The sequence below is a fragment of the Ascaphus truei genome, chromosome 7, assembly GCF_040206685.1.
Source record: "Ascaphus truei isolate aAscTru1 chromosome 7, aAscTru1.hap1, whole genome shotgun sequence".
Taxonomy (NCBI): Eukaryota; Metazoa; Chordata; class Amphibia; order Anura; family Ascaphidae; genus Ascaphus; species Ascaphus truei.
In genome coordinates, this window is record NC_134489.1 from 39,986,519 (window position 1) to 40,007,527 (window position 21,009).

The following is a 21,009-nucleotide window of genomic DNA, read 5'->3' on the forward strand; positions in this document are numbered from 1 at the left end:
GTACATTTTATGGCGCTATACAAATAAAGACATACATACATACATACATACATACATATGTGACTTACCCCCTGTGATATGTGACTTACCTACTGTGATGTGTCTTACCCCCTGTGATATGTGTCTTGCCCCCTGTGATATGTGACTTGCCCCCTGTGATATGTGACTTACCCCGTGATATGTGTCTTACCCACTGTGATATGTTTCTTGCCCCCTGTGATATGTGACTTGCCCCCTGTGATATGTGACTTTCCCCCTGTGATATGTGACTTACCCCGTGATATGTGACTTACCCTGTGATATGTGACTTACCCCCTGTGATATGTGTCTTACCCACTGTGATATGTGTCTTACCCCCTGTGATATGTGACTTGCCCCCTGTGATATGTAACTTGCCCCCTGTGATATGTGACTTACCCCTTGTGATATGTGACTTACCCCCTGTGATATGTGACTTACCCCGTGATATGTGACTTACCCCGTGATATGTGACTTGCCCCCGTGATATGTGACTTGCCCCCTGTGATATGTGACTTGCCCCCTGTGATATGTGACTTGCCCCCTGTGATATGTGACTTGCCCCCTGTGATATGTGACTTGCCCCGTGATATGTGACTTGCCTCGTGATATGTGACTTGCCCCCTGTGATATGTGACTTACCCCCTGTGATATGTGACTTACCCACTGTGATATGTGTCTTACCAACTGTGATATGTGTCTTGCCCCCTGTGATATGTGACTTTCCCCCTGTGATATGTGACTTACCCCCGTGATATGTGACTTACCCCCCGTGATATGTGACTTACCCCCTGTGATATGTGACTTACCCCCTGTGATATGTGACTTACCCCCTGTGATATGTGACTTACCCCCTGTGATGTGTCTTACCCCCTGTGATATGTGACTTACCCCCTGTGATATGTGACTTACCCCCTGTGATATGTGACTTACCCCCTGTGATATGTGACTTACCCCCTGTGATATGTGACTTACCCCCTGTGATATGTGACTTACCCCCTGTGATATGTGACTTACCCTCTGTGATATGTGACTTACCCCCTGTGATATGTGACTTACCCCCTGTGATATGCGACTTACCCCCTGTGATACCACCTGGAGCGATGTCTGACTTCTCAGTAACTATTATATGGGAGATTTTTATTGTGCCATTTTCTATGTGGCGATCTTTGTTAGACACCATTTTGCATTACGCATCCCATAAGTTCTGTACCTCGTGTGTACAATATATGTTTTTGGAAGGAGGTTCTAGACTTTCTGACATGCACCTAGGCCCTTTGCACAGAGCTGTTTGTTGTGTCCGAGCACCAGATCCCTTTGGACTTTGTTCTAGCACACTACCTACACCTGTCTTCTAACTCCAAATGTTCAGGACAGTTTGGTCCACTTCTGCTTTTTCAACTCGGATCTGGTAACATACATTTGTAATCCTGTTTTATTTTATTTGCAATATTGCCAAACTAATTGCAAGTCCTTATGCGATGACAGCCCAGCACAGAACAGAAGTGTCCGAATAATAAACAATAACTTTATATAGCGCTTATCTCCCAGTGGGACACAAAGCGCATCACAATTACAGTACAGCGCGGTACGCAGCACGTAGGAATGTTACAGACACAGTCCCTGCCCCGCGGAGCTTACAATCTGTTATGTGCTTGAGGCACAGGGAGATAAAGTGACTTGCCCAAGGTCACAAGGAGCTGACAACGGGAATTGAACCAGGTTCCCTGCTTCAGTGTCATTATTTACAGTCACTGAACTGCTCCTTCTCCTTATATAGGGATAAGAACATTAAAAATATATAACCCATTTGAGAAAGGAATTCTTGTTTAGCCACGAAGCACTGCAGAAGCTGGGTTACCCCTGTCCCTGCACTTATCTAGCTCGGCCGTGTCGAATGCTAAGTGTTTATTGCTTTGGGGTTTCAGTGCTGTTCCAATGGGGACCACGAGCCGCCAGGAGGTGGATCACTACTTAGACAAAAATACCCGACTAAACCGCCCAATGTCTCCTCACATCACCATCTATAGGCTACACACTCAGCGTCATTGTTATCAGTCAGCGTCTTTACTCGCTGAGTACTGAGCCTTTACTCCCTGAGTACTTAGCCTTTACTCGCTGAGTACTGAGCCTTTACTCGCTGAGTACTGAGCCTTTACTCGCTGAGTACTGAGCCTATACTCGCTGAGTACTGAGCCTTTATTCGCTGAGTACTGAGCCTTTACTCGCTGAGTACTGAGCCTTTACTCGCTGAGTACTGAGCCTTTACTCGCTGAGTACTGAGCCTTTACTCACTGAGCCTTTACTCACTGAGTACTGAGCCTTTACTTGCTGAGTACTGAGCCTTTACTTGCTGAGTACTGAGCCTTTACTCGCTGAGTACTGAGCCTTTACTCACTGAGCCTTTACTCACTGAGTACTGAGCCTTTACTCGCTGAGTACTGAGCCTTTACTCGCTGAGCCTTTACTCGCTGAGTACTGAGCCTTTACTCACTGAGCCTTTACTCGCTGAGCCTTTACTCACTGAATACTGAGCCTTTACTCGCTGAGTACTGAGCCTTTACTCGCTGAGCCTTTACTCACTGAATACTGAGCCTTTACTCGCTGAGTACTGAGCCTTTACTCGCTGAGCCTTTACTCGCTGAGTACTGAGCCTTTACTCGCTGAGCCTTTACTCGCTGAGTACTGAGCCTTTACTCGCTGAGCCTTTACTCACTGAATACTGAGCCTTTACTCGCTGAGTACTGAGCCTTTACTCGCTGAGCCTTTACTGACTGAGTACTGAGCCTTTACTCACTGGATACTGAGCATTTACTCGCTGAGCCTTTACTCACTGAATACTGAGCCTTTACTCACTGGATACTGAGCCTTTACTCGCTGAGCCGCTCCTCCTGAGATGTACACGACACTGGGAATGCACTGGGTTTGGTGCAGTGGCAAATTTCCCATTGGGCCCAGGCTTAGGGCGGCAAACATGCCCCAATATACATTTGCCGCGCACTCGGGCCTATCAGGAAGGCGCTTACATGTGGCAGCCGCCTCCTTGCCACCGCCCTCCTTCTCCTTCCAAATTGCAGCGTCAAATGACGCGCGAACATCACCAACGTGACACGGCGTCTCATTACCATGTCATCGCGGCGCCGCGTGACCCCAGTTGGTGATGCTGCAGTTTTGGAAGGAGGCGGGCCGCAGGAAGGAGGCAGCCGCCACATGTAAGTGCCTGGGGGCAGCGGACCGTGAAATCCGTCGCTGGGCTTGGAGTCAACAACTCCCGATGACGTGACGCTAGGTGGACAATACGGGGGTCTCCACTAGGGTTGCCAGGTGTCCGGTATTGAACCGGACTGTCCTGTATTCGGACACACTGTCCAGTAAAAAATGAGAGGTACTGTAATACTGGACATGTATGTGTCCGGTATTTTCCTCCCTGGACATAGTGACCTGGCGCACCTTTCACCATTGAGTCCAGTATTTTTGGAGAAGCCACCTGGCAACCCTAGTCTCCACGTGGCGTCTTTTTTGGAGGGGGCTTTTGACGCTTTTGACGCTTTAAACGAGCCACAAGAGGCTTAGGGAAGGGAGCAAAAAAACCTTTACGCTGAACAAGGAACATATGAATGAAGATGTGAAGCCATATAGGCTGCACTGTATATAGAAAAGCAGGACTACAAATACCAGCATGCCGATGGGTTGACATTGCTGACAGCCATGATATATGGCAGATATTGCCTTGGCTCTGCAGCCCAAGACCCCCTGGTTGAGGCCTGCTCTGTAATGGGGCAGTGTGACAGGGTGAAGTCAGGTACTGATTATTATGCCTGCCAAACATACATCCGAGTCCTGCATCCAGCACTCAGAAGGTTAACCCAGGAGAAAAAGCTGGGCAATCAGGAACTAAGCAGACACCGGACAACCAGCATGGTGAGATATAAGGAAGTCTTTGCTGGTAATCAGGTGGCTCTCTCAGAGCTATCCTAGACAAGCTGATATGCAGATGGATTCACAAGTACCTCTCTAAACCACTGTAAGAACTGTTCATATTGTTTTCTGACTGTTTGATATGTGTTACCGGTTTGGTAAATGGATTAGCCAGCCAGTCTGATAGGCTTGCAGTGTTAATAAGTTCTCCCAATGTGGAGCAGGACTTATTTTGCTATGTTTTGTGTATGCCTTAAAGGGACAGTGTGCCCACATGTTTAGTTATGCTGTGGAGAAATAAAGCCACTCAAGATTTGCTCTAAACCTGAAAATACACGTGTGGACTATTGCCTGACCTCGGCTACAGGCAGAAACCCAGTAACATTCCAGGGCACCTTCTCTGTTTGAACACCGAGCTTACAAATCACTTTCGGCTTTTTTTTTTTTTTACAACGCGGCCTCCTTTTATAGCACCTTATTATCTTCATAGCAGGCGCGCACTTGTGCTACCGAAGTGACAGGAGATTGTCGTTAACCTGCCTGTTAGCCGGGGAGCGGCAGTGTGAAGCCGGCAGCAAAACACCATAAATGTCAGAGGAATGAGGAAGAGACACCTGTACCTCTGTGTGGCTGTGATCCCAGCAATGTCACACGCCCTGTCCCCGCCTTAGTTACTGCTGGAAGAAAACAGAAATACTGCCATTCCTTTAATGCAGGGGGGTGGCCCACTCCAGTCCTCAAGGGCCACCAACAGGTCAGGTTTTCAGGATATCCCTGCTTCAGCACATGTGGCTCAATCCATTGCTCAGTCGGAGATTGAGCCACTGATTATCCCTGCTTTTGCACAGGTGGCTCAGTCTTCCACCTGTGCTGAAGCAGGTATATCCTGAAAACCTGACTGGGTTGTGGTGGCCCCTGAGGACTGGAGTTGGCCACCCCTGCTGTAAATGGAAGTGCTGTTTTTCATAATGGTACCGAGCATCTTCGCGCACATTTGTCCCACTAAGATCTTCCTCGAGCAGTTCTGATCTGGTGCGGTGTCTGCTCCCGTTACCTTGGGATAATCTGCCCCATTGTCCCCGATTCAATACGTTGGTGTGCCCGCGGCCTACTGGGGAAGATTGAAGCCCCATTCATTTGAACCTTCCCTGGCATGGAGAAGAAAGCGCCACAGGATACTTTGAGGGATTGCACCCATTCTTGTGGCTCTGTAGTTAAAGAACTGGCCTTGGAAGTGGGAGCCGCCTACTTCGAGCTCCTGTGAAAGCTCTGTGTGCCCGTTGGCCTTTCACTTAGCCTTCATGTCCTGACAGCACCAAAAATAAGATTGTCAGCTCTTTCGACTCATGGGGGGGGGGGGGAGGCATTATTGACCTTGCCTCTGCTTCACTAACTGCCCAGCCCCTCCCTCCAAACGCTGCACGCCGTACAATTTAATTACTATTTTATGGCCAGGTAAATACCGAGCTCATCTTTCTTTCCACCCGTGCTGAAGCGCCCTAATCAATATTGACACGAGATTAGTGGGGACCTCCCCAGCGCCGCACGGCCAGCCGCGCCTTCCCGCGCACTCGGAAACACGCAGAGAAATCCCAGCGTCCATGTTTGCCAATGTCTTTGGGAAACTAATTGCTCGCCGGTATCTTAATTAAAATCTGGGGCTCGGTAACCCTCCCTGCTCTCCCCAGAAGCAGCTCAGACACGTACCCGCCCCGGTAAAAGGCGCACGGTAGCACTACTTTGGGGCCAATCTCAGTGTTTCTTTTTAATTAATTAGCAGGTATATTTTGAAATGAGCCTCTCCCCTCTTGTTCTTGCAGCATCAACATACAGAAAGGTCCAGAGCTGCCAACATCTGCTACAGGGGAATAGGTAGACTTGATTTGCTACATCTGATTAAGACACTTCCTAAGGACACATTGTAACACACACACACACACACACACACACACACACACACACACACCTCAGAACCAAAGCCCACCACACCATATATATTTGTGTCAAATAGGAGTGCTCCTGAGATTGTGATCTCGTGTATTTACAAAATACAGAAAGCCTCAGTGCTAAGTCCAATATGACAAATTATATAGTTAAATATTTATCGTTTTTTCTTTTCATAAGTGAGGGTCATTTAGTACAATTCTTTGGCCAAAGCATTTGGAGCTTGCAAGCCACGCCACGATATCCCGTCTACTGCAGGTCCTTACACTGCTGCACCCGCAAAAAGCTCTCCTAACTTCTCTAATGGAGGGAGGCCTGTGGTAATAGGCTGCTCATTCACAGGTGTGTAACAAGAACGGCCATTTAAAAGGTGGCACGGGCGAGCTTGAAACTCGGCGAGGGCGGGTCACGAACCCCCAAATTGTTCAGCAATAGAAATTTACAAACACACAGCCCCTCTAAGCTCAGAGCACGCGCACACAAGCACGCACGCGCACGCACACATCACGTCATCCGTCTGCCAGAAGATTTAATTAGCTGATTGTTCCGAGCATTAACCGCTGGCAGAACCGCGTGCAATAGGTACAGCTGAATGTACTAGGTACAAACACAGGTACAGTACAGAACCTGCTAAATCGGAGCAGTTGGAGGGTAGAAATCTGTAAAAATGGTGACTAAAAAGCTGCAGACAGACTATGCCTTTTCTGCATTTAAATACAGCCATTTATTTCTGGGTACGGATACTTATTCCTGTGTGATAGTGACACAGTGAAACTGGCAAACAGAAGAACTCCGGGTTATTCACCAAACAGTGGTGGCTCTTGCATGAGAATGGCTGATATTGTGATTTAAATGAGGTATTTTGCATAGAAAGTGTCTATATGTATGTATCACTGCAGTGTGGGAGGGAAAACTGCATGAAAGAAAGGTAATAATCAGAGTCCCCCCTATTCACTAAGCGGTGGCAGTCTTCTCCTTGGCAGGGAAGCTTTTAACCCCCTGAATTTGAATGGAGGGGAAAGCTTCTTGTCAAGGACAAGATGTATTTAGGGCCCGCGCATGAAGATTATGTGCAGCATATTGGCAATGGGACTGCTCCGCCTTGCAACGCAGTAAGAAAGATGACCCGTGAGACATTATCAGAGACCGAGAGAGGGTCTACAGCCCAAACAGCAGCTCCCAGCTTCAGTATATTGGCATTAAATTGTCATTAAAACAGGCCCGGTAATCCCACAACATTCATTTTGGTCCAATTGCTTCAGTTAATGATATGGGTGAATAACGGAGCAAAAGCGAACTCCGGGTAGTTGACATATTTAAACTGAGAGGTATTTATTTTAGAGACGAGAAGGGCATCTACACGCCCCTATCGGGCTGCATACAATGGGCTCTATGTATCAATGTAGATAAGTGTCTTTAAAGCAGGGGGGGGCAACTCCAGTCTTCAAAAGCTACCAGGTTTTCAGGATATCCCTGCTTCAGCACAGGTGGCTCAATCAGTCAAAGACTGAGCCACTGATTGAGCTACCTGTGCTGAAGCAGAGACTGATTGAGCCACCTGTGCTGAAGCAGGGATATCCTGAAAACCTGGTAGCTGTTGAAGACTGGAGTTGCCCCCCTGCTCAGTGTGTCGGAGCAGAGTTGCGGGTCTGTGTAAGGACAGTTTCTTACATCTGATGCAGAACGTTAGGCACGTTCTATAGTGCCGGGCGCGTGCTGCGCTGTGCGCGCGCGGAATTTTAGTTGGCTGACGTCAGTCAGCCTTTCTATACAAGGGCCGAGCGCGCGCACGGCAGGGAGGGGAGCCGACAGACAGCGGCGAAGATGAGGAAAAGCATCTTTTTGCGCCAATACCGGCGCTGAATGTATGTATATGTGTGTGTATGTGTGTATATGTATGTGTGTGTGTGTGTGTGTGTGTGTGTATATGTATGTGTGTGTGTGTGTGTGTGTGTGTGTGTATATGTATGCATGTATATGTGTGTGTATGTGTGTATATGTATGTGTGTGTGTGTGTGTGTGTGTGTGTGTGTATATGTATGTGTGTGTGTGTGTGTATATGTATGTGTGTGTGTGTGTGTGTGTGTGTGTGTGTGTGTGTATATGTATGCATGTATATGTGTGTATGTACAAATCTAATACATTTTTTTATTTTTACCAATGTTTTTTTTTAAATAAATAATAAATTACTCACACACACACACACACACACACACACACACACACACACACACACACACACACACACACACACACACACACACACTCAACACTGTATACTTACTCAACACTGTATACTTACTCAACACTGTATACTTACTCAACACTGTATACTTACTCAACACTGTATACTTACTCAACACTGTATACTTACTCAACACTGTATACTTACTCAACACAGTATACTTACTCAACACAGTATACTTACGAGAAGCATGCGGCACGTGCACGTGCGTTCGCATAGGGACGCGTGGCCGCATGCTGTATATAACAGCCCTTAGACTTGCGTCACGTCAGATGGAGAGGATTTTTGGGGCAAATAAAAGGGGAAAATAGTGGTGCAGAGATGCAGTATGTATATCTTTATATATTAAGTGCCCAAAATGTACTCCGAGTACCGAGACAATACAGTACGGGGAATTATAATACAATCAGCACCGCAAAGTCAAACAATGGGACAGGAAATCCCTGCCCCGAAGAGCTTACAATCTAAGTGGTGTGTTGGAAGACTTACTGAGACAGCAGGCGAGGGAATAAGTGCAGTAGGTGGCTGTGCCTGGCCTTGATGGTGGGTAAATGCAGTAGATGGCTGTGCTTGGCCACAACGGTTGGTGGGAGCGACTCTGGGTGTGGGACAGCAGCTTTTGGAATGTTTTATTTAAGAGGTGAGTTTTAAGGCTTGAGTTAAAGGTGGGGAGAGAAGGTGCCTGTGGTATACTGCGTGTGAGGGAGTCCCACAGGTAAGGGGCAGTGAGGGGGAAAGGATTAATGCGAGAGAGAGCAGAAGGGGTGAAAGGGTGGACAGGGGATAGTTTGGGGCAGGAGACGAGCAGGGGCATAACGAGAGATCAGAGCTGATATGTAGGGAGGAGCAGATATGTACGGAGGAGCAGATGAGGGGAGAGCCTTGAAGGTAAGGAGGAGAACTTTGTGGGTGATCTGAAGCTCGATGAGAAGCCAGGAGAGGGATATAAGGAGGAGATGAGACTGTTTGGGGAGAAAGTGACATTATTCCTTCAGCAGAATTGTGGATAGATTGCAGAGGAGAAAGTTGTGAAGCAGGGAGGCCTGTTGGCAGTATGTTACAGTAATCCAGACGGGAGAGGACAGGGGCATTACGTTTTAGCAGTAGATTGACAGAGGAGAGGGCGGATCTTGGCAATATTAAGGCGCAAGAAGCGACACATTTTAGCCATGCCGTGAATGTGAATGGAGAAGGAAAGGGAAGCGTCAAATGTCACTCCCAAGCAACGTGCTGCGGCGACAGGATAGATGGTGATACCGTTTCCTGTGGTGGAAAAGAGATTAGGCCAGATTTAGGGGTGGATGTGATACATCTCATTATACTCTCTGCACCATGTAACTACCCCCAACTCCTTCTACCAACACTCCCCAAGGTGCAAGCTGGGGCAGATGGGGTGCAATTGGAGTAAAATGCTTTAATGCATACAGTAGGTGCAGGGTGAAAATTCCCTGGTTTTGCTAAAAAAAATAAAAAAAAAACACTTTTGGAAACACCTGTGACCAGCTGTACAGACCCCCTCTGGCCACCAGGTGGCCTCCTAATACCATAACATTGTAATAATACCTGAGAGAATCCGATGTTACAGTGAAACAAGCCCTTACACCAGGGGCGGCCAACTCCAGTCCTCAAGGGCCACCAACAGGCCAGGTTTTCAGGATATCTCTGCTTCAGCACAGGTGGCTCAATCAGTGGCTCAGCCATAATGACCGAGCCACTGATTGAGCCACCTCTGTGTGCTGATGCCGGGATATCCTGAACCTGACCTGTTGGTGGCCCTTGTGGCTTCCATCCCAGGCCTCTCCTGACAGATGCACTTTCACGGCTGTTTGAGCAATATCACGCAGGGCGGTCTGGCAGCAAAGGGGTTAAGGGCCCGCTGATCCTGCGCGTTCTTAAGCTTGTTCCAACGCCCCCCTGTAATTACCGCTCGCCGAGGCGTTCCCAGCCGCGGGCTTTCATAAACGCTTCCCCAAACTTCTTAAGCGACGTGTTAGAACTACTGTATACTGGAGCTGTAATAAACTGAAAGCCCTCAGCCATGCAACACGCGTAAAAAGCGGTTTCATTATTTAAGGTGCTTCCCACCCCTCCCTCCCCCCTCTCTTTTTTTCTTATGGAGCTGCACACGTACTCAGCGCTGTACTAAATCAGATACACGTAGACTGAGAAACATAATGTGAGCTTAAGTGCTACTGTCATAAATGGAAGATATGACAGTCCTAACCTGAAGAGCTGACAGTCTAAGCAGTACGTGTGTGTGTGGGTTAATATGTGGCAGTAAAGAGATACAGAGAGTGATAGGTCTGTTTGACAGTCACTAATGTGCATCAGCAGTTTCACTGCATTAAATTAACCCCTCGTTGCCAGAGGGACCCGCAACACATTGCTACCCCGCGCAGTTTGCAGACGTCTCTGCCAGTGGCGCGGTGAAACACGGACAGTGAGAAGGCCCTATTATTATAATAATAATAATGGCTCCTGTGAATAGGTCAGCTGCCTGGTGTGTTCATGTCGGGAACCACCTCTGCTTGAAAGCCTGGGAGGGACCCTATTTACATTCCGTAAGAAGCTGGCGTGTCCCTGTAACGTGAGCACAGCCTGCCAGGGGCGAGACCACGCAGTGACTGCAGGTGTCCCGCACACAGGCACGCACACAGGTGTGTGACGCCTCTGCCTCTCATCTCCACAGAGACAGCCTGTGTTTGGGGCGGGCAGGAAAGGGTTAACGCTGGCCTGGCCTTCTCCAGAGGATATCGCTTTTGCTTTGAGTTGGCCGGGGGCTGGAGGAGTCTCTGGGGGGGGGGGGGGAGGAAGCCCGTTGTGAGCTGGCCGGGGGCTGGAGGAGTCTCTCGGGGGGAGGAAGGCTGCGTTGGCCATGAAGAGGTGGCAGTCCCTGTTTGTCAAGCAGAGTTACAAGCCATCGGTGGTGAGTAATAGAGGGTGCGGGAGGGGAGGACTGGACAGGTGAGGGGGGACGCCGCGGAGTGAGAGGGGTGACGCCGCGGAGTGAGAGGGGTGACGCCGCGGAGTGAGAGGGGTGACGCCGCGGAGTGAGAGGGGTGACGCCGCGGAGTGAGAGGGGTGACGCCGCGGAGTGAGGGGGGGACGCCGCAGAGTGAGGGGGGGGGACGCCGCGGAGTGAGGGGGGGGGACGCCGCGGAGTGAGGGGGGGATGCCGCGGAGTGAGGGGGGGACGCCGCGGAGTGAGGGGGGGACGCCGCGGAGTGAGGGGGGGACGCCGCGGAGTGAGGGGGGGAACGCCGCGGAGTGATGGGGGACGCCGCAGAGTGAGAGGGGACACCGCGGAGTGAGAGGGGGGACGCCGTGGAGTGAGAAGGGTGACACTGTGGAAGCAGAGTGGGAGAGGGAGACGCTGCAGAAGGAGAGGGGGACGCTGAGAGGGGGACGCTGCAGGAGAGGGGGACGCTGCGACAGGAGAGCGGGACGCTGCGACAGGAGAGGGGGACGCTGCGACAGGAGAAGGGGACGCTGCGACAGGAGAGGGGGACGCTGCGACAGGAGAGGGGGACGCTGCGACAGGAGAGGGGGACGCCGCGACAGGAGAGGGGGACGCCGCGACAGGAGAGGGGGACGCCGCGACAGACATAACATACAACCTTTAGACACGCATCTAAAAAGCCATTAAACGTACACAGAACTCTGAACAAGCTACTATCTGCCGCCAGGTGTTCCATGCCCGAGCGCTTTCACTTTCTAAGTGATTTACTTAGCTGGGAGTGGGGGGATAAGGTTGGAAAGGAACATGCTGACTAGTGGTACTGAGTATATATCTATAATATATGATAAGAGATTAAACTGACTGCGATCTGCAGAATATAACCGGAAAATATCATGCCTGTAAAACGAGCGCAATAAAACAATATCGCGTTTATCAGACCGCGTTCTTATTGCTTCGAACGGGACTTTTCTCTCTGATAACGGGTGTTTTTCTGCGGCAGTATTGCAACGAAGACACATAATCAAATAATAATCACCCAGCTCCTATGAATCTGTGCTGCTGCAGCGACACCGCTCCGGGGGCAGCCATCTTTAACGTTCCGCACAAAAAGTCTTCTTACTCAGAAATGTTTGTTCAGGCATTAAGATAAAGAAAACGGTTTGTTGCCGGCATTCGCTGCTCACTGTGTCAGATGTTGTAGGCCACGAACATCCCATATTTGCTTTGTGTGAACCCAGGCGGATAGAAGTAAACAAGCTTTTGTTCACTGTTCACCTTCGCGTCGGCGTTTGCTCTGGTTAATCCCAGCTGGCGGCTCCTGGGAAGTTGTTGCTACTGTAACTGCATTTTGTTTGGTAAATACGCAAACACTCATAATAAAAAAAAATGTAGTTTGCGCTGCAGGAAGGAACTGGAACGCAATTAATTAACCCGGGGGTTCTCAAGGCCAGCCCAACAGGTCAGGTTTTAAGGCTATCCCTGCTCCAGCACTGTTGACTCAATTAGTCCCTGCTTCAGCACAGGTGGCTCAATCAGCGGCTCAGTCTTCGATTGAGCCACCTATGCTGATGCTGGGATAACAAAACACAAAACCCCAGCAAACTCTTTTGGGGAACCCCTGAGCCCCCACAAAATAAATATATATGTGTGTGTGTGTGTATATATATAAGTGTCAAAAAGGAGTGCTACTGAGTGTGGCAAATGTATACAACAGACGACAGAGAAGCCCAATGCTGCATCCAATATGACAAAAATACACAGTAAAATACTTATATATTCTCTTTGAAAAAGGGTAATTTAGTTTAACCCTTTGGCCAAAGCGTTGTAAGCTTGCGAGCCACGACAAGGCAGACACCTGTTCGCAAGTCCTAACACTACCAGATAAAATACTAATATACCTCTATTAGGATTAAAATGGTCTTTCTCCCTCCTAATAGAGGTAAATGAGAATTGTAATCCTAATAGAGGTATATTAGTATTTTATCTGGTAGTGTTAGGACCTGCAAACTGTGTCTCCCTTGTCGTGGCTCGCAGGCTTACAACGCTTTGGCCAAAGGGTTAAATTAAATGACCCTTTTTCAAGAGAATATGTAAGTATTTTACTGTGTATTTTTGTCATGTTGGATGTAGCATTGTGCTTCTCTGTCGTCTGTTGATGCTGGGATATCCTGAAAACCGGACCTGTTGGGGGGGCTTGAGGACTGGCGTTGAGAACTCCTAAATTAACCCCTTTTCTACTAAAGAGGTCTGCATAACGATGATAGTGCATAAACAAAAAAAAGCATTGATGCTCTGCTTTAATGCATGGTCCCAGTAACATTGAGTGTCAGTGTGTATATATATAAACAACTTCTATCAGTTTATTCTAGAAAATAAGGTTTGGAAACAAGGCGGGGTTCCCGGCGACACCCATTACGCTCTTATTTCCCCCGCGGGGCTGCTGGGTGATAATAAAAAAGGAATGTTTGAATTGGTCACAAAGCGGCGTGATCCCCCCCCCCCCGCCCCTCCCCCAACAAAGGGAGGGGGAGAAAAGTGACAGTGACCGAGAGAGGTGGCGTAACGTGAATCTGGGGGGTCGTTAATCTTTGTGTGGTTGTTGTTAATATTTCTTATTATCTTTTATTTGTACGGCGCTCACAGTGTGAGAGAACTAGAATATTATGTAACAAAAGAGTACATATCTAGAATTGGAGGGGCCAACTTCACTCCTCCAGGGCCCCCAACTGGTCAGGATTTAAGGATATCCCTGCTTCAGCCCAGGTGGCTCAATCAGTGGCTCAGTCGAAGACTGAGCCACTGATTGAGCCACCTGGGCTGAAGCAGGGATATCCATAAACCGTGACCTGTTGGTGGACCTTGAGGACTGGAGTTGCCCACCGCTGTGCTAGGAGGGGCTGGAGACACAAGGAGTAGTGTGTGAGTTTCTTAGCAAGGTTTGGCCATTAACACCAGGACTGTGACACTGAATGTCCCTGTATAAAGTTATTCCTGGGCTGTGAGTGTACTTATGCGCACCTTCTCCCCGGGTCTCCTGCACTCCAGCCCCGACACGGTGTGAATGAGTGAGTGGGAGAGGGGACGGGGAGCCCTTTCTCTGGCAGCCCGCCGGCACACGCTGTTCTGCCCGGTGCTTCTCTCCTTGAATCACACGTTTTAGATTGTATTGCCAGACACAAAAGGCTTTTCTTTGCTCTCATTGTAGGTATCCTGAGTGTAATGTTTACTCCGGAAAGGCCTCTTATTCTCACAGCACCTGTGTACACACACACACACACACGCACACAAACACACACACACACACGCACGCAAACACACACACGCACAGACCCAACCAGGAACCAACAAGACCTTTTACTAACAAATTCCGGTGCCCATGAGTTTCTCCCTCAATCACTTGCTATGCCAGGGGTGGCCAAAACCAATCCTCAATGGCCCCCAACAGGTCAGGTTTTCAGGATATACCTGCTTCAGCACAGGTGGCTCAACCAGTCCCAGCTTCAGCACAGGTGGCTCAATCAGATGGCTTCAGCACAGATGGCTCAATCAGTGCTTAAGCCCAAGCCAACAGGATATCCTTAAAACCTGACCTGTTGATGGCCCATGAGGCCTGGGGATTGGCCACTCGTCTTGTATGTAACGTTCTATTGAGGAGGGGTAGCATCTTATCTCTCCGTGGATGGGGAACGAGATTGCCCCACGGCACAAACCTGCCCTCTCCGGGAACTTTTGGAAACGGCGTCTGCTGGCCCCCTTGGCTCTCGGTTTCCGTGGCAAAATCACGAACAGGCTAATTAACCCTTCCCGTGCCACGGAGCAAAGTGTGTTCCGGGCCTCCGCTGGCCCTGAAGGGGTTAACGGTAAACTTGAAGGAGGCGCAGCGTCCACGGGGGGGGAGCAGGCCTGGAGTTGCCCATTTGGGAATTTCCATAATTATAGCTTGGTTAATGCTAATTTGAGGCCAGCAGGCGGTTTGCTGGCACTGCAGGCGGGGAGGTGACGGTCTTCAAAGCGCCATCATTGTTATGGGCGCGTCTAAATAATTAGCTCGTCCCTAACCGGTCTGGCTTACGTTCCTCCCCGTCAGGGCCTGTGAGGAGACTCCGGGTACAGGAGGGGAGATGCTGCAGCTGGTCTGGTTCTGTTGCGAACGACTGGTCCAATGTCACTCTTTTTTTGCACTAATTGTCTTTGCTGCGCTTCCAAGTCACATGACCTGGTTAACCAATCCCTGAGCTTTAGGCCTGTCGCTCAGCCAACCCCAAGCAACGGAAAGGGAGTCTCGTGGGAAACCATTGGCTTTTCCTTGCACTGGTTTTGCTCTGTTTTGTAACTGCAAGACTTTAGTAATTGGTTCACCAGGTAATTAGTGAATAACTCCCTATGTATGGTGTATCCCGCTTATCACGTTCTTCTGCTATTTGTGGTTGGTGTTCCAGTTTTACCTTTACAGAGAGGATGGAAGAGGCGCTTTACATCGACAAAGCGGTTATCGTCATCTTAACTCTTTGCGTGCCGGAGGGGCCACAGTGCCACAGCCTCTCTGCCCCTTCGCGATCACGTGACCGCTCCTCGCGCGTAACCGTGCGATTGCAGCGTTGTCTGATGGCGGAGCAGAAGAAGGGGGGGGGGGTTTCTGCAATGAAATATGGAATCAGGTTAAAAAAGGGGAGGGGGGGGGGAAAGACTTGCGGCAAATCAAATTTGAGGAAAAAACAAAAACTGCGTGTTTTAAGTGGGGATGTCACATACCCGGTCACTTTTGGGTGAGAATAGGTGCATTCATATCCCCTGCATAGTCCACCAATAATTAGTGCAGCGATGGAGCATTGTTATCGGATGCTATCCCCCCCAAGGGCTACCCCTGAGCTTGTGATATTGTAGCACAGGGAGAAAACGAGGGTGACGTACGTGACCCTGCAGTCTTGTTTCGGGGTGGGAAGGGAGCGATGAGATCAGGAACACATCATGAAAATAAAGAAAATAAAAACAATAATAGTGCAGTATATCAATGCAATTGGAGCTTAGTAGATGTCTTGGCTCTGTAGAAATTCCTACTTACAAGTGTAATAAAATCTGGCAGTGGTCTGACTCAGTCAGTGTTGGTGCTGCAAGCAATCACATCAGGGCAACTTCACAAGGTACACACAGCGATTTACAGAAATGTTGTACCATGCAAAGCAGTGTGCACGTGTAAACAGAGCGACTCAGTGTGGCGAGGGCGGCCTATCGCCCGGTGAATAATCGGGCGCTGTGCATACTGCAAACACTTCTGATGAAGGGCAGGGCGGAATTCCAAACACATGAACAACAACAAAAGTCAAATGATCTTCCGTGCTGGCGTGGGCGAGCTATGCAATGCCTTGTGTGTGTGAGAAGGTCATTTTATTAAAGTAGCAATTATATGTACATATATAGACCACACGATACCGGTGGCAACACGACGTCTAGGGACAGCACACAGGTAAGTAAATCATACATTTTCTATATTTGATAGAAGACACAAAAACCGACGTTTCGGTCCCCCAGTGGGACCTTTCTCAAGTTGGTGCACCACCAGGTCCCACTGGGGGAGCGACACGTCGGTTTTTGTATCTTCTATCAAATATAGAAAATGTACAGTATGATCTACTTACCTACGTGCTGTCCCTTGATGTCGTGTTGCAACCGGTATCGTGTGGTGTTATATGGGATAAGCACCAAAACGTATTTACTTGCAAATGGTGTGCCGGCTGGCATTGGATTATATATGTGTGTGTGTGTGTGTGTGTGTGTGTGTGTGTGTGTGTGTGTATATATATATATATATATATATATATATATATATATATATAGCAACTGTATATATAAATTCCATTATAACCCCCTTTTTTCAGCTCATTCATCAATCCGTACAATTTGGGATTTCTGGTCAGATTGTTACATACATATAGTTACATGGTTACATAGTTACATAGTAGATGAGGTTGAAAAAAGACTTCCGTCCATCAAGTTCAACCTATGCTAAATTTAGGCGACAGATACTTTATCCTATATTTGTACTTACAGTATATTGATCCAGAGGAAGGCAAACAAAAAACCCCAGTGACATTATCCAATGATATCTCATAAGGGGAAAAATAAATTCCTTCCTGACTCCAAATATTGGCAATCGGATTACTCCCTGGATCAACATCCTTCCCATGTTTACTTATTAAATATATCCCTGTATACCGTCCTGTTCTTAAAAAAAAAAAAAAAAATAAAAAAAAAAGGATGTCCAACCTTTTCTGAAAGATATCTATTGTATCTGCCATCACAGTCTCCATGGGTAATGAATTCCACATTGTAACTGCCCTTACTGTAAAGACCCCTTTCCTTTGTTGCTGGTGAAATCTCTTTTCTTCCAACCTAAAGGGATACCCCGTGTCCTTTGTACTGCCCGTGGGATGAATAATTTTTTGAAATCTTGTATATAGCTATCATATCCCCTCTTAGACGCCTCTTTTCTAATGTAAATAAATCTAATTTAGCTAGCCTCTCATAAGTTAGATTGTCCATCCCCTTTATTAATTTGGTGGCTCTTCTCTGCACTCTCTCTAGTTCTATAATGTATTTTCAAAGGAGTGGTGCCCAAAATTGTACTCCATACTCAAGGTGTGGTATTACTAATGCTTTGTAAAGGGGCATAATTATGTTTACTTCACTTCCATCCATTGCCCGTTTAATGCAAGATAAGATCTTGTTTGCTTTTGCAGCTACTGCATGACATTGGGCACTATTGCTAAGCCTGATGTCTCCTAAATCCTTCTCCATCAAGGATTCTCCTAATTATCCCCATTTACTTTGTAATTTGCCTGTTTATTCTTGTTTCCCAAATGCATAACCTTACATTTAATCTGTATTAAACCTCATCTGCCATTTACCTGCTCACATTTCCAGTCTCTCCAAGTCCTTCTGGAGAGAAATTACATCCTGCTCTGATTCTACTTCCTTACACAATTTAGTCATCAGCAAAGATGGGAGACTTTGCTCTCAATGCCAACCTCAAGGTCATTAATAAACAAATTAAAAAACAGGGGTTCCAGTACCGATCCCTGAGGTACTCCACTCACAACTTTTAGCCCAACCTGAAAAGGTTCAATTTATTACAACTCTCTGTTCTCTATCCTTCATAGTTTTCAATCCAGGTGCAAATATTTTTACAGAGTCCAATTTGCTTCATTTTGTCACTAACCTCTTGTGTGGAACCGTATCAAAAGCCTTTGCAAAATCTCAGTAGACAATATTAATTGCATTACCTTGGTCTAAATTCCTACAGTACTTACCTCCTCAATGAAACAAATAAGGTTAGTTTTTCATGATCTATCCTTCATGAATCCATGCTATTACTAATCAGTTTGATTCCCATTAAGTATTCCTGATTATTATCCCGTACTAAACCTTCAAGTTGCGTCCCCACTATTGATGTCAGTCTTACAGGTCTGTAATTCCCCAGTTGTGATCAAGCTCCCTTTTTAAATATGGGCACCACATCTGCTTTACGCCAATCTTGTAGTAATGAGCCTGTGGAAATGGAGTCCTTGAATATTAAATGTAATAGTTTGGCTATTACTGAACTTAACTCCTTAAGAACTCTTGGATGTACACCATCGGGGCCAGGTGCCTTAATTATTTTAATTTTTATCACTCCACCTATGAACTTCATCCTCAGTTAATCAATTGTTTGTTAATATAGAGGTTGTGGCTTCCTCCTGCGACACTGCTATTGCAATTGATTTTTCCTTGTAAATACAGAGGCAAATAATGTGTTTAATACATCTGTTTTTTCCTTATCTCCAATAATTTGCCTGCCCATCTCACACTGAAAGGGTCCTATATTTTCTTTTCTATTTTTTTTGTTATTAAGGTACTTAACTTTTTAGGGTTGATCTTACTTTCTATTGCAATCCTTTTTTCATTATCCATTTTTGCTCATTTAATTGCCCTTTTGCAACGTTTGTGTTACATTCCTTATAATTCTGATACGATGTCTCCGTCCCTTCTGACTTCAAGACTCTAAACGCCTTCCTCTTCTTGTCCATTTCCTCCCCTACCTGTTTATTTAGCCACATTGGTTTTGACTTATTTCATTTATACTTATTACCCAAGGGTATACACTGATAAGTGTGCTTTTCTAACAATGTTTTAAAGACTGCCCATTTATCTTCCACATTTTTCCCTGCAAAAACATCACCCCAGTGTATTACTTGTAGATTAGTCCTCAGTTTATTAAAATCTGCCTTTCTAAAGTTTAAGGTCTTTGTTGAACCTATGGTTCTTGATGGTTTTTGATAATTTATTTTAAATGAGACTGTAGACGGACGTTCACAGAGGTACACAATTGGAGACTTTATAAGGTGAAATTATAATTTATTGTTCCTTTTCCTTTTCATCAGGAAACCATCCAAACACAGGGGGGTAACAAAGCTTCTATTCAATTGGGAGTATCTCTAGTGAAAATACCATGCAATTAATTCACAACTCCCTAAGTCAAGCATGTATCGCAGCCCCAAAACATATAGCATGAAATAAGCAGATATAAGCAGTCTCTTAATTATGAAAGTCTTATCTGTTTCTTGCTGTAGAGTAAGCTTCTCTGCTCTCCTGGAACCGCACCCGTGCGTGCACAGAAAATATCAGCATCCAGGTTTAGAAGTCTTATTTGGTGTCTTGCAATCAGCTATGCTGGGCAGAGCTCAAGACCGGTCAGCTCCAGAGATGTGTGTTCTCTTGGTCAGTCTCTCCTGGGAGTCTCAAGAACACTCCTCTGTCTCTCCAAAGGTCAGCTCTCAGTCAGAGCTAAGGAGTCCCTTCCTGTCTCAACAGAAAGGCTTTTGTAAGCAATCTAAATTAGGCAGGTGGTGTTTTATTAATTGACTACCAGCAGTTAACCACCACACTGCTAGATTAAAGGCACATTACTTGAACAGGGATTACTCCCCTGTTACAGAGACCATGTTATGATCACTGTTACCCAAATGTTTCAGGACTTGAATATTTGTTATTACGTCTACATTGTTTGATATGACCAAATCCAGTACTGCCCCTCTCCTGGTTGGTTCCTCAATAATTTGGGTCATGTAATTATCTATACGCACGGGGGGAGGAAGGCAAGGGGGAGGAAGGCAGGGGCTGGGGGCAGGGGGGGAGGCAGGGGCTGTGGGCGGGGGGGAGGAAGGCAGGGGCTGGGGGCGGGGGGGGGGGGAAGGCAGGGGCTGGGGGCGGGGGGGGGAAGGCAGGGACTGGGGGCGGGGGGGAGGAAGGCAGGGGCTGGGGGCGGGGGGGAGGAACACAGGATGGGGGCGGGGGGGAGGCAGGGGCTGGGGGCAGGGGGGAGGAACACGGGCTGGGGGCGGGGAAGGCAGGGGCTGGGGGGCAGGAAGGCAGGGGCTGGGGGCGGGAAGGCGGGCTGGGGGCGAGGGGAGGAAGGCAGGGGCGGGGGAAGGCAGGGGCTGGGGGCGGGGGGGGAGGAATGCAGGGGCTGGGGGCGGGAAGGCGGGCTGGGGGCGGGGGGAGGAAGGCAGGGGCTGAAGGTGAGGGGAGGAAGGCAGGGGCGGGTGGAAGGCAGGGGCTGGGGCAGGGGGGGAGGAATGCAGGGGCTGGGGGCGGGGGGAGGAAGGCAGGGGCTGGGGGCGAGGGGGGGAATGCAGGGGCTGGGGGCGGGGGGAGGAAGGCAGGGGCTGGGGGCGGGGGGAGGAATGCAGGGGCTGGGGGCGGGGGAGGAAGGCAGGGGCTGGGGGCGGGGGGAGGAAGGCAGGGGCGGGGGGGGAGGAAGGCAGGGGCTGGGGGCGGGGGGAGGAAGGCAGGGGGGGAGGAGGGGGTGTCAGTGTGTGCGTCACCGTGTGTGCGTCACTGTGTGTGTCAGCTGGGGGGGGGGGCAAAAACGGAGCTGGGGGGTGTGTGG

General features: G+C 48.3%; 1 protein-coding gene across 1 annotated transcript in view; it reads left to right on the plus strand.

Annotated features, from left to right (window-relative positions):
* Positions 1 to 10,935: 10,935 nt before the first annotated feature.
* ANKRD35 (ankyrin repeat domain 35) overlaps positions 10,936 to 21,009 on the plus strand; it is a 57,892-nt gene continuing 47,818 nt past the window's right edge. Inside the window, exon 1 of the mRNA XM_075607856.1 lies at positions 10,936 to 11,051. Within this exon, the coding sequence (XP_075463971.1) occupies positions 11,001 to 11,051 (51 nt within the window). The 5' untranslated portion in view covers positions 10,936 to 11,000. The remainder of the gene's footprint in view (positions 11,052 to 21,009) is intronic.